Here is a 13,176-nt window from a genome sequence, read left to right as displayed (position 1 = left end):
TGCAAGACGGAGTCCCCCCCACCAAACTCAGGTTGGGCTTTAGGCACCTTCCCATCTCCAAGGGGGTGACCCCAAAGTATAGTATAGGTATATGGGGGTAACTCATCTTTTCCGTAAGTTACACAAGCTCTGATTTGAAGTATCTTTTTTGTTGCTGTTTTTGGACCACACCCAGCAGTGCTCAGGGCTTACTCCTGCCTCTGTGCTCAGGAATCACTTCTGGCAGGACTTAGGGGACCATACAGAGTGCTGGGGATCAAACCTGGGTCAGCTGCGTGTAAGGCAAAAGCCTTAACCCCGTGTGCTGTTTCCCAGCCCATATCCTGAAATCACTCATTCCAGTCACTCATCAGGCCTCTGGCAGGCAGAGGCGACCATTCCTTCAGTCACTTCTTCCCTCTCCAGAGCCAGCCCAGACGTGCGCGCCGCGGCTACCTGCCGTCAAAGAAGAAGAACTTCCCCCGGCCATTCTTCTCTCCGTGGACAAAGTTGCCCTCGAACCTGTCGGTGGAGGAGTAGGTGACGGTGCAGAACCCGTGCGGGAGGCCGTCGTCGTCCAGCTGCCCTGGAGGAAGGCAGCCACAGTCAGCGCCTCTTCCACCGTGCCGCCCCTCGCGCCGCAGCCCTGCCGCGCTGGGGGCCACTCGCGAGCACTCCCTGCACCCGCAGAGCCCGTGACCCGCCGCGCAGGGCTTGGGAGGCCCCCAGGCTGTGCCTTTTCCTGGGGACAGAGCACGTGCGTCGGACCCCGCAGGCACACGCAGGCGCGCCTCCAGCCAGGGGGCCCCTCACTCGTGCACCTCGGGGCATCTTTGCGCCCGGACTCTAGGGCTCAGCAGACACCGGGACTGCCCTGCCGGCTGCAAGGCCCCTGCCCAGGCGCAAGCTTGGAGAGGAGGGCGGCGCCTCTGCGCTCACACAGGAATCGCTCCAAAGAGGAGGCGGTTGGCACGTCCTGCTTTACCCACAGCTCTGGGCTCGCAATGCCACCTGAGAACAGAGCGCCTCTCTCACTGCTGTGCACGACGCCGAGGTTTGACCTGCAGCCAGGCGTGGCCACGTGGCCACGTTTACACTGGGATCTTTTTCTTTCCTTTTCTTTTTTTGCTCTTTGGGTCACACCTGGAGATGCTCAGGGGTTACTCCTGGCTCTGCATCAGGAATTACCCCGAGCAGTACTCAGGGGACCATATGGGATGCTGGGAATCGAACCCGGGTCAGCCGCGGACAAGGCAAACACTCTACCCGCTGTGCTATCGCTCCAGCCCCCACCGTGATCTTTAAATCGCGGCATTGGTCAGGCTCTCAGGCTGGGGCTTCCTGGGGTTTGTGCTTAAGACTCAGCTTTTCACTGTTTCACAAAACCCTGGAGGCGCCTCGGGGCGTCTCCCCGGTGCTCTGATGACTTGATTCTGCAGAGGTGGCAGGAATGAAGGCAGCAGTGAATGACTGGCCTACCTGGCTAGCAGGGCGGGCCACAAGTGCAAACGGGGCAGAAATATTAAACAGTGCAGTGCAGGCCCCGTCTGCCCTGCCCGTAGGCGGCGTGTCTGGGAAGTGATCGTGGACCAGCCCTCCAGGAAGGGTTTAAACTCCCAAACTGATTTCCCCTAATGTGATCAAAGAATTTCATTACTTGGAAGAGTTGGCAAGTAAGCACTGTTCTAAAGAACAAAATCTCTGGACTTGTGTTATTGATTGTATCAACACAAAACACCAGGGACCAACCCCACTATTTTTCCCTTGCAGCTGATCCTGGAGAGAACACGCATGAAGCCCGATGGCTTAAATAAATCACAATCCACGTGTGGACTTTGTAACACAATTTTTCCCCCACAAGGGCAGGAAATGAATCGTTAGGAGGGGGCTGTATTCCTTTCTGCTGACACAGTACAAAGATCCTTGTCTGTGGGCGTGAGAGGGATAAGCAGTGGAGCCCGTGGGGTTTGTTGTTGTTTTGTTTTTTTGTGTCACACCTAGTGGTGCGTGTGGGCTCCTCCTGCCTCTGTGCTGAGGGGTGGCCCGAGTTATGGCCAGGGGTATGCAGTGGTGGGGGTGGGGCCAGGCCTCGAGTGCAAAGCTGCCCCCCGTCCATGAGCCCTCTCTCCAGCCACAGCCCAGTCGAGTCTGACGGCAGAGGCTGTTCCCTCTTACTGGGAAGAAGAGAGGTGTCTCTGGTTACCACCAAAGGCCAGAGACCTGCCGCCCTGGGGTCATGACCCTGCATAGGGTTGCAGAACTGAGGTCCTGGGCGTCCTGGACTTTCTTCTTACTCAGAAACCAACTGCGCATGACACCCCATCCCATGACACCTGAGTCACTGGAATAATCTGGCTCATTATTTACTTATTTGTTTGCATTTTGGGTCACACCCGGCAATGCTCAGGGGTTACTCCTGGCAGTGCTCGGGGGATCATAGAGGATGCTGGAGATTGACCGGGTGTGTTGTGTACAAGGCAAACACCCTACCCACTGTACCATGGCTCCAGCGTCAACCTGACCCCTTATTTTCTACATATCTGCTGATATCTGCCTCACTGAAATCAAATCTACTTTTCTTTCCATAAAAAAAAATAAAACCACTAACATATATCTAAGAGCTTTCAATTATGGAATGTTATTGGGATGGAATTAAATTTAGTTCTTAGCATTCTTAGGAACTTCCCATTCTACTTTAGACTTTGGAATAAATCCCAGAATACTCCTTTTGGATTTCAGTTGGATTATTTACCCATTTGTTGAGAAAGTTTTCCCTATAGCAAACAGTTCACCTATTTTCTTTCTTAAAAAAAACTTAGCTACCATAACTTATAATACTGTGATAGGGTTTCATGATACAATGTTCCAGTACCACATCCCACCGGAGTGTCCATTTCCCACCACCCTTGTCTCTGGGGCCCCCATCCCTCCACCCTGGTGAGCTCAGTTCTACTGTTCGGAGTCACTTGCTATTCCCGTACTCTGTGTCTTTCTGTCCCATCTGAGAGAAACCCTGGTCTGTCCCTCCCCGCTGCCCACTTCAACAGGATACCCTTCACTTCCATCCACAGCAGCAGACGGCATCATTCTTTGTTGTCTTATAGCCAAGTAGTCGTCCACTGTCATAGTTTCTTTATCCAGTCATCTTTCTAGATTTGGGCTCTTGTCAACTTGGTGTGATGAACACAGGAGCACACACATCTTTTCTGAATAGTTTTTGATGTTCACCTAGTTTAGCCTTTGAATGGCTCATGTCCACTAAAATCAGGATTCTGGCTTGAGATGAAATATTCTGGCAGAGGAGGCCTGCGGGAAAGTTCAGGTGACTTTGTCTCTGAGCACAGAGCCCGGCCTGTCTCTGAGGAAGAGCAGTCACACCTCCCGGGCCCATGGCTCTCAGAGAACACTGAGGGAACATTCTTGTCCTAACAGAGGTGAAAGCAAAAATTTCAGCCCTTCCAAGAAGGGTACTGAGGTGCCTGCCATTCTCAAGGTGCTCTGCTTGCTTGTTTCTAGAAAGTTCTGGAAGGTTCCACCATCAGACCCACAGAACCCCCTATTGGTTTGTTGTGCTTTTTTCTCTCCCTGCAAGAGAGGCATGATGGGATTGAGCAGCAGAAGCCACTGTTCAGAGATGGAAAAGAAATGGGGGGAGGGGGTTCGAGCCCCGAGACTCCCCCAGTCTTGAGTAAGCGGGGAGTCGCTTCCTAGCAGGAGGGCGTGCTGATGCACGCGGATACCAGGAGACCTTCAGTGAAGGCCGCTCTGTCCTTATGTCTCCTCTCCAACATCAGCGTCGGACAGCGGGACTGGGCTTGTTTTTGTTTTTGTTTTTTTTGCTTTTTGGGTCACACCCGGTGATGCACAGGGATTACTCCTGGTTCTACACTCAGGAATTACTCCTGGCGGTGCTCAGGGGAACATATGGGATGCTGGGATTCGAACCCGGGTCGGCTGCGTGCAAGGCAAACGCCCTCCCCACTGTGCTATCTCTCCAGCCCCGGGACTGGGCTTGTTTAAACGCCAGCAGGAGAGCGGAAGCATGTCCCGCTAGCGACCCTCAGCAACAGAGGTGGACGCGGATAGAGGAGAGAGCGCTGCAGAGCAGCCCTTGCCCGACTCCGGGAGCGGCATTTTCTGTCCTTAACAGCGAGGTGCCAGGGCTGCAGTGTGTATTAAGTCACAGCTGAGTGTGCGCCACTAATGGGACATGCTGGGGTCGTGTTCGTCTAAAACTCAAACCTGTCCTCCAAATCCCTGTGGATGAGTCAGTCGACCTCTCTGAGTGACCTTCTTCCCCTCTCTCCATCCTTCGCGCCTCTGGCCAAGGGCCCCCAGCTGACCAGCCTTTCTTCCCTGCTGACGCGGGAAGGCGGTACCTGTACGGGTGCGCCCAGTCTCAGGCAGACAAGTGCGGGTGGGGGGTACCCTGGTCAGCGCATGGCCGCCAATTCCTCTCTCCTCCCAGCGTTACCTAACGCCAAGCCGGACACAAGTCCTCTGATTGAGGTCAGTTTGGAAAATGTGCCAAGTCAGCCACCAGCCAGCCTCCCGGGCCCATTCCGGGGGGACAGAGGCTGCACGCAGGGCCCGGCCGGCGTGTGGCGGGGCTGGGTGCAGCACAGCCTTAAACACTGATGCCGGCGAGAGGAGGGGGAGGCCCCTCAGGCCTGCTCTCCCCTTTGTCTAAGAAGCACGTTCTGCCACCCAGGTAGAAAGTCATACTTCCGCCCTGCGTCTGGTGAGCGCTGAGCTTGTGTTCTGCTTAGTGATGGCACATCCTGGCAAGGGAAATTCCCTCCGGATCACACACCCGGCTGCTGACTGCCCCCGGCTTACTCACAGGAGATCTGAGAGTGGGGTGTGCGCGCGTGTTGCCCCGCTGCTGGCGCTGTCAAACAGCACGGCTTTTTAAAAAGTAGTAATTAGGAAAGGCGTGCTCCCTGCGTTGAGCGCCCAGAGTGTGACCGGGTGCTGCGGCAGCGACACTGCGTGCCGGACACACAAATCCCCTCCGGAGCGGGATGAGGCTGCAGTGGCACCGCGTGACGGATACACCAAATCCACTCTGGAGTGCGATACTTTGCAAGAGCTCGCCCATTAGCTGTGAAGGTTGTAATCGGAGCTAGCGGCTGGCTTCCAGCAAGCTGCAGGGAGCATGTCTTCTTGCAGACAGACATATGGGAATTTATTCTTAATATTTTCCAGGGGCTCAGGCTGCAACCCCGAGACGCTCCTTTGCCTGCAGACGCCTGAGAACAAGGATTTGAACAGTTTGTTCTTTCTGAGCATCTTCCTCAGGTGTCCAGACATTTGATTCCCCACCCCCACCCCCTTATCAGGGTACATCTTGACAGTAGTGTAGAACCTTCTAGATGGTGACCTCATCTGCCCCCCATCACTTTTCTTTCTTTCTTTTTTTTTTCTTTTTGGGTCACACCAGGTGACGCACAGGGGTTACTCCTGGCCTTGCACTCAGGAATTATCCCTGGAGGTGCTCAGAGGACCATATGGGATGCTGGGAATCGAACCCCAGTCGGCCACATGCAAAGCAAATGCCCTCCCGCTGTGCTATCGCTCCAGCCCCTCCCCGTCACCTTTCATCTTCCCACTCAGCTGAGATCCTGTCATTCCTGGCCCCACAGCTGGCCTCCATGGTGTCCAGGACTGAGTGAGGTCCCTCTGTCTGGCCGACCCTCCACTCTGGAGCCTCCCAGGCCCTGGCGGGGAGGGAAGGTGGGGGCAAACTCTGGGGCACATCTCTGCAGAGCCCAGGAGAGCCTCTCTGGTGGGACTCACAACCAGCCCACCTCTTCTGGGTGAGCCCACCACCCCCAACGATTCTTCAAACCGGAAGTGATTCCTGATGCTTCAGTGGGCATGGTGCCTCTGTTAGGCTTGGTGTGTTTATTGGAAAAGCTACGAGAACCCCCCCACCCCGTATTCACCTGTGTTCTACAAGCAGACCAATATATTTGTGTGTGTCTGTCTTTTTAAACATCTCCCATACCCATCAACATTCACATTACAGTGAATGTTACCTAAACTACAACAACACTAATTTTTCTTTCTTAAAGAAGCCACAGGGGGCTGGAGCAATAGCACAGCGGGTAGGGCGTTTGCCTTGCACGCAGCCGACCGGAGTTCGATTCCCAGCATCCATATGGTCCCCTGAGCACTGCCAGGAGCAATTCCTGAGCGCAGAGCCAGGAGTAACCCCTGTGCATCGCCAGGAGTGACCCAAAAAGAAAAAAAAAAAGAAGCCACAGAAGCAGCTGAGATGGCCCACATCACTTCACAGACTTTCCCAGCCCGCAGCCCCCCCCAGGGGCTGCATCTCTGGAGTCAGAATGTTCCCAAGAAGTTTAGTAGTTCCACCCTGCTGGACACCCAGATGGTATGCTCAGGCGTGACCACACATTTGCACACCAGGTAGGCCAGCTTCTCCCCCGAGTGCCTTTCTAAGGCGGGAGCCACAGGCTGGGTGGAAGTTTCTCCCCTAAATACGTCTCTGAGAGTCACTCAGGTCTTCCCCAGCCTCTGGAGTCTCCCTCGAACCCCAACAAGGCGGAGTCTGTTCTGACTTAATACACAGCTATGGCTTCCAAACTCGCTCTTCCTGTATTGCAAGCACGTACTTCAGAGGTCTGACCAAGTGATGCCAGATAATTACGGAGCACACAGGGTGGGGTGGGGAACTTGGGTCTGTTCTTAGCCTCTCCAGGCCTTGCTTTCCACCCTGTAAAATGCAGATGCATCCCACCCTCTGCCCAGGGCTGAATGCAGCCTGCAGGCCCCAGGGGGCTAGGGAGGGGGCAGGCAGGGAGCTGATGAGCCGTAACTGGGAGGCAGGGAGTATTTCCCTACCCGAGAGTCTGCTGAAGCTGGGTGAGCGAAGGTCAGAGGGGCGGTAGGTGAGAAACACTGACTTAGTAACACCTGTATGGAGAATGTACAAAGCGGTGCATCCTCCATAGAGGTTCCTGCTGCACACGAGGCAACTGTGGGCTTATATCTTGTGCTACGGGATGTGGAGCATCAAGGAGGTGGGGGGGCGGGTGCCATCTGACGAGCAGGGGCTGACCCCCTCGGTCAAAACCTTGCCCCTGGACGCTGACCCTGCTGTAAGAGAGCTGTCTTTGGCTAAGTGTTTCTGAAACATCCCTACGCAGGGATGACTGCTCTTCAAGTCACTGTAATAGTTTCTCCCAGCAGGGCCGGATCGGCTTTAGTCTCACACTCCAAGGAGACAGGCCTTGGAAAACGCCTTCTCTGGGCAACTTGGGAACAGTCTATCTGAACACTTGGGGGGTGACCAAAAATTCCAGAGGACCAAAGCAGCGGGTCCAGTCAGCCTCACTGTATGCCAGGGCATCTGCCTGTCTTAGAGGTCAGACCATCCCAGGAGCACTAGACAGTTAAGCAAGGCCAGAGACCCCCAGGGGTGCAGTTCAGTGTAGACACAACCCCGGTGGTCTTCTGCACACTTACGGGGGAGACAGGTCTAAGGACTCGGGTGGATTCTGTTACTCTAATTGCTGATTGTTCAGTCCAGCCGAGTGACCAGCACGTGGCCCAAGCTGCCCTCTGATGCCCAGGGTTCAAGCCAACCGTGCCAGCAGTAAACTGACAATGGCTGCTGACCTTTGGGAACTCCGGCTTCTGGGGTCCGGGGACCCCATGTGCTGCCTGGATGCAAACCAGGGTTGTGGCAGTTGGGGCTGCGAGCAAAGCAAGGGCCTTGCCTCCCCAACTCTCCCTGGCTCCACGCTCAAGTACCCAGTGGGACGCTCAGGTATAGTCACCCACCAAACAGGACAGTCCTTGTGTGTATGAAGAGCTTCCTGTGCTCCAGTGATAGCACCTGGATGGAAGTGGAGGGTCTCCGGCTGAGTGGCAGGTGGGCAGGGGCAGAGACAGAATGGCCTCTCGTATGTGGGGTATAAAGGAACAGCAAGCGAGGAACGAACAGCTAAAGGCTTGGGCGAACTGGGGGGCTCACGGGGGGGCTGGGGGGGCTGGGAATAAGCATGGTTCCTGGGGCAATGGTGGAGGGAACAGGGCACTGTCGTGGCGGGTGTGGCACTGGGACAGCGCATGCATGTAACTGTCATTAACAGTATTATAAAGCAGGTACCCCAATAATAATAATAATAATAATAATACCTTCTTGCGTCTAACCATGGAATTTTCCCTGCTTTTATCCATGGAGCGATCTCAGGAACATCAAACTAAATACAGAGTTTTAGTATCTAAAGTTCTGCAAGGAGCCTTGGACCAGAACCACTGAGGGCCGAGGGGGGGCTTCGCCTGGGGCGCAAGGGCTGGCGCTGCATCCTGGCAAGTACCGGTGAACTTGGGAGCGGGGCCGCTGCCCCAGCCGGGAAGCGCAGCATCTCCCAGACGCCTTTCCCAGAGCTCCAGCCGCAGCCGACTGAAAGGCAGCTCAGAGCCCCGCGCAGGCAGTGCCTTGGGGCCCCAGAACAGCCGCAGCTGGCTTATTTATCGGGCAGAGAACCTTTCTGTGAGTTCTCCACGCTGGGAAGAGGAAACAAGAGCCCAACAGACACTCTTTAAAAGCCGGGTAGCCAGACGCCAAGTTCCAGTAGTTCCAGGAGCCACCCCGGCTTCCTTCCGAGGATGTGCACTGCAAAGGCATCGCGTTTTCTGCGGCCATGAAACATCTTCCCTCCTCCCTCCCGAGCCCTAAGCGGGGTGTGCTGGGGGGAAACAGCGCTGCTTCCTCCCCCTGCTCCAGCCCGAGAGCCGGCCGGGAGATACAGAGTAGCCCCGCGCGACCCCGACGGCTCAGCCCCGGCTCCGCGGGCCCCCCGGCTTGGGAACTATTCTGGAATAATACCCCCCAGCACCGCAGAACATCACGGCCGGGGCTGTGTGGGGCAGAATCCAATACTCCGGAAAAGAGTATTTTCCAGAGTTCACGGTTACAAAATCACAACATCTCATGATGCAAACAACGAGATTGTATAACGTCGCCACCTCGCTCTTCCCAACTAAGGGGAAGGATTGGGAAAAAAAAAAAGGTGGAGAAAGTCAGCAAAACAAAGTGGCGAGAAAAGTCGGGGGAGGGGCGCCCGCACCGAGGGGCGGAAAAACACGACACCCCGGCGGCGGTACCTCCCGCAGCCCGCCGCAGGGGCCGCCGAAAGTTCCGTGTCCGCCCGCGCTCCCCGCCGCAGGCAGGGCCCGCAGTCCGCCGCGCCGCGCGTTCGAGCCCCGGCCGGGGACGGGGACGGGCGCCGGGGCCCGCGGTGACTTCATCCTCTCCGAGCGCGGCGGCGGCCGCCAGGGGGCCGCGCGGCCACGTGCCCGCCCCGAGCCCGAGCGCGGCGCCCCGGGAGGCAGCCGGCCGCGCCGCGGTCACCCCGGGTCACGGAGGGCCGGGCCGCGCGGCCCGCGAGAGGGCCCGGGGGCCCCGATCTGCGCGCGGGGGGGTTTCTGCGGCGATCGCGGGGCTCCGGGGGGGCTGTCCTCCCGCGCAACCCCCCGTTCCCGGCCGGAAGGGGCGCAGGCCGGAGCGCGCCGCAGGTCGGGCCCGTGGGAGGGGGACAGGGGACGGGGGACAGCGGCGCCCCCCGGCCGCGGCCCGAGCCCGGAGCGGGGCCCCCGCGCGCGCAGGGGCGCGGGCGGCCGGGGGCCCGGCGGGGCGCAGCCCCACACTCCTTCCGCGTTCCGCGCCGCGGCGCCGCCTCCCCTCGCGCCCCCCGAGCCGGCCGGTACCTTCCACCGCCTCCTCCACCATCTCGTCGTCGCTGTCCATGGCGACGCCGACCCGGCCGCTCCGGCCGCGCTGCTCCCGTCCCCGCGGGCGCTGCCGGCGGCGGCGCGGGCGCTGGGGCTGCTCGCGGCGACTTCGGAGGAGGAGGAGGAAGAGGAGGAGCGCTCGGCGGCTCGCGCGGCCTCCCCCCTGCAGCCGGCTCGGGCCCGCGGCCTGCCCGCCGCTGCGGCGGTCCCCGCGCCCCCGCGCCCCGCGCCCCGCGCCGCCCGGGCTCCCGCCTGCCGCGGCCCCCGGCAACTTTGTGCCGATCCCCCCGCGCCGTGCCCGAGCAGCTGATCCGCTGACATCACCCCGCGCCGGTGCGCTCCCTCCCGCGCTGATTGACACGTCCCCGTCCCTTCCCAGAAGTGAGGCGCGGCGCGGCGCCGGGGGGCCGCCCGCGCGCCCCCGCCCCGCAGCCCCCCGCGCCCCCCGCCCCGCCGGTGCCTCGGGCCTCCGGTGCCCCTCGGTGCGCTCCGAGCGCGCCACCCGCTCGCGGGGCACTCGGGGCCGGGGGCGCGCGCGCTCGAGGGCAGGTGCGGGGGTCCCCGAGTCCCCAACCCCTCGGGGTGGCCGGGATCGACTTGGGGGCCCCTCGGAGCGGCGTGCCAGCGCCCCCGGAGACCACCTCCAGGCAGCCGGGGACCCGGGCGAGCGTCGCCGTGCCGGCGCCTCGACTTCCTCTAGCCCGCGCCCCCGCGTCACCCCGATTGCCACCCGGGGCGGCACGCGCGGGAGCGGGTGTCCCTGCTTCAGCGCCGCCACCAGGCTTTCCGTCCCGGGGTGGGCTCCGCGATGCCCTCCCCCCGCACCCCTCTCCCCGCCCTTTGGGGTGACCCAGGCTGGATCGGGCCGGGGAGCAGGCGCCCGCTCCGGGGAAAGGAGGGGCCGGCGCGGGGAGCGCGCGAGCAGGGACCCCGCGTCGCCGCCGCCTCGTCTGCCCCCACCCCCCATGCCGTGGGTGGCGCGTCCCCAGCTGTCTCCCAGTCTCGCCGAGCGCCAGCCGCGCCGGGTTCCTGGCTCTTGGAGCGCGGCAAGTCCCCAGCGCCCGCTTGCCGCCGGCCACCGAGGGGCACCGCGGGCGGCCACTTGCAGGGGGCGTTGGCAGGAGTCCCGGGGCCGGGAGGGGACCGTGATGGGTCTCTGTGTAGACTTTGGGGTTGCTAGGGGCTTCGGTGCCCAGGAACCTCACAGCTTTCCACTCGGTGCTGAAATGCTGGTACTTGCATCCAGAGCGGGGCGTTTCTTCAAATTCCAGCACTTCCGCTGAGAAAAGAGTTCTCTGCTTGGGACATGCGCTCTGCCCCGCTGCCAGGCTTCCAGCCCCTTGGCACTGTTCGGAGGACCCGGAAGGCGGGGGCCTGAGCTTGGGGAGGCCATGCCAGCCAGCTCCAGTCCCTGGCCTGGGCTTCCAGTCCACTCAGAGACCCGCCAGCTCAGGGACACACTCAGAGGGCCCCTGGGTCACACTACCCTCTCTGAGGTCTCCAGTTTCTGTGTAACCTCCTGGAACCGCCCCCTCCCCCCCATAAGACCCCAGGCCCCACTGTGACCCGGCAGTGTGCCTATAGTGACTGGCAAACTGTCCCCTGGGTGCGGCTCTTATCTCTGTTTTGCAGAAGCCCTCCCAGCCGCCCAGTCAGGCATGCTTCCACCGTGTCCTTTTTCGCGCTGCGTCTCCCTCCATCCATCGGACCTTCCACACGCACGCACCTGTGCTTCTGCACCAACTCCCCACTTCCCTTCAGGGCCCACAAGGCTGCAAAAGTCAGGGGATGAAAAGGACTGATTCCCCGCTGAGAGGGACAAGGCGGGGGGCAGGGGAACCTGCCCTCCAGGGCTGCAGTGTGGGAGAAACAAGCTCCCAGAGGAGACTTCCAGCCCCTGGGTCCTTCCCCACCGGGAGGCCGGAGGGGGTGTCCACCTGATGCTGGGAAGTTTCCCAGCCTGTGCCGCACTGCACCCGCTGGAAACCCCTGGAAAGCCTGCATGCAGCCCTGTTGCCCAGTAGTGCGTCTGGACCTCCAAGGGGAAGCCACTAGAATGTTCCTCAGAAAGGGAGAGTAGGTTGAACACTCCCACAGCTCCTCCATCGGGGTGGCACCCCAGGCGGCAGCTGAAAAGCATCTGGACCCCCGTCCCCAGGTCTGGCCATCCATTCCTTGATCCATCGATCTATCGATCCATCTATCCATCCACCCACCCATCCGTGCAGCACCCACCTATCTGTCCACCACCCCGCCCGTCCATCCATTCCATTCACTCATCCATTCGTCCACCCATCTCCCCATCTCATGAACCCATCCATCCTTTCCAATCCACTCACACATCCATCCATCCCATCCATCCATCCACCCACCCACACAGCCATCCATTTATCCAATTTATCCATCCCATCCATTCACCCATTCCAGCCAGCCACCTCTCTGGCCATCAGTCCATCTGTCAGCCCCACCCCTCACTTGCTGACTGTGGGCCTCAAGCTGTGGTGGCCACGCTCCTTGCTGCCCTCCTTGTCCTCCTCCTCTTCTCCTCCTCTTCTCCTTTTCTTTTTCTTTTTCTTCTTCTTCTTCTTCTTCTTCTTCTTCTTCTTCTTCTTCTTCTTCTTCTTCTTCTTCTTCTTCTTCTTCTTCTTCTTCTTCTTCTTCTTCTTCTTCTTCTTCTTCTTCTTCTTCTTCTTCCTCCTCCTCCTCCTCCTCCTCCTCCTCCTCCTTCTCCTCCTCCTTCTTCTCCTCCTCCTCCTATACACTTTTGAATGTTTAGCATTGGTTTCTTAGCTTTAAATTGTGACACATACTACGTTTCATATATTTATTAATCATTGTAAACCCCAACATAATACATCAACACGTCTTCATGCATTTAAAGGGCAAGTATTTCCTATTTCATGGAAAATTGTGCAATGGCTTCTGGAAGACCTTCATTTTTTTTTTCTTTTTGGGTCACACCTGGTGATGCACAGGGGTTACTCCTGGCTCTGCACTCAGGAATCACTCCTGGCAGTGCTCAGGGGACCATATGGGATGCTGGGAATCGAATTTGGGTCGGCTGCGTGCAAGGCAAAGGCCCTCCCCGCCGTGCTATCGCTCCAGCCCTGTGGAAGACCTTCATTTTAAGCAGCTTTACAAGTGAAACATTTTGTTTAGAAGTCTGGACCCTCTTTCTTCAGTTTGCTGTAATCTACATTCACTGTGAAAAACTCGTATGGATCATTTGGACCCAGTTTGGTCATTTGGGCTCTGGGTTATTCTTTCTGTCCCAGCTGACATCTGGATTGAACGAGGCCAGGCGGGTGACACACAGCGCTGTGCCAGTACCTCCAGCTCCAATAAAGACGAAAAGGGGAATCCCGCTCAGATGCTTCATGCCTGGCCGAAAGGCACGCGCAGCATGGTTGCGGCGGAGGCCTCAGACCGGGA

At 58.8% G+C, this 13,176-nt stretch overlaps 1 protein-coding gene and 1 pseudogene across 1 annotated transcript in view; both read right to left on the bottom strand.

The window, feature by feature from the left end:
• Positions 1-9,997, bottom strand: part of SETD7 (SET domain containing 7, histone lysine methyltransferase) — a 39,195-nt gene extending 29,198 nt beyond the window's left edge. Inside the window, exons 1-2 of the mRNA XM_055144317.1 lie at positions 9,721-9,997; positions 436-565 (exon numbers count right to left, since the gene is read on the bottom strand). Of these exons, the coding sequence (XP_055000292.1) occupies positions 436-565; positions 9,721-9,760 (170 nt within the window). The 5' untranslated portion in view covers positions 9,761-9,997. The remainder of the gene's footprint in view (positions 1-435; positions 566-9,720) is intronic.
• Positions 9,998-12,899: 2,902 nt separating this feature from the next.
• LOC129406602 (cytochrome c oxidase subunit NDUFA4-like) lies at positions 12,900-13,149 on the bottom strand (annotated as a pseudogene).
• Between the last annotated feature and the right edge of the window lie 27 nt (positions 13,150-13,176).

Source organism: Sorex araneus, chromosome 7 (assembly GCF_027595985.1).
Source record: "Sorex araneus isolate mSorAra2 chromosome 7, mSorAra2.pri, whole genome shotgun sequence".
In the NCBI taxonomy this organism is placed as follows: Eukaryota; Metazoa; Chordata; class Mammalia; order Eulipotyphla; family Soricidae; genus Sorex; species Sorex araneus.
Note: the sequence above shows the minus strand (reverse complement) of the source record. Positions and strands in the feature narration are given on the sequence as shown.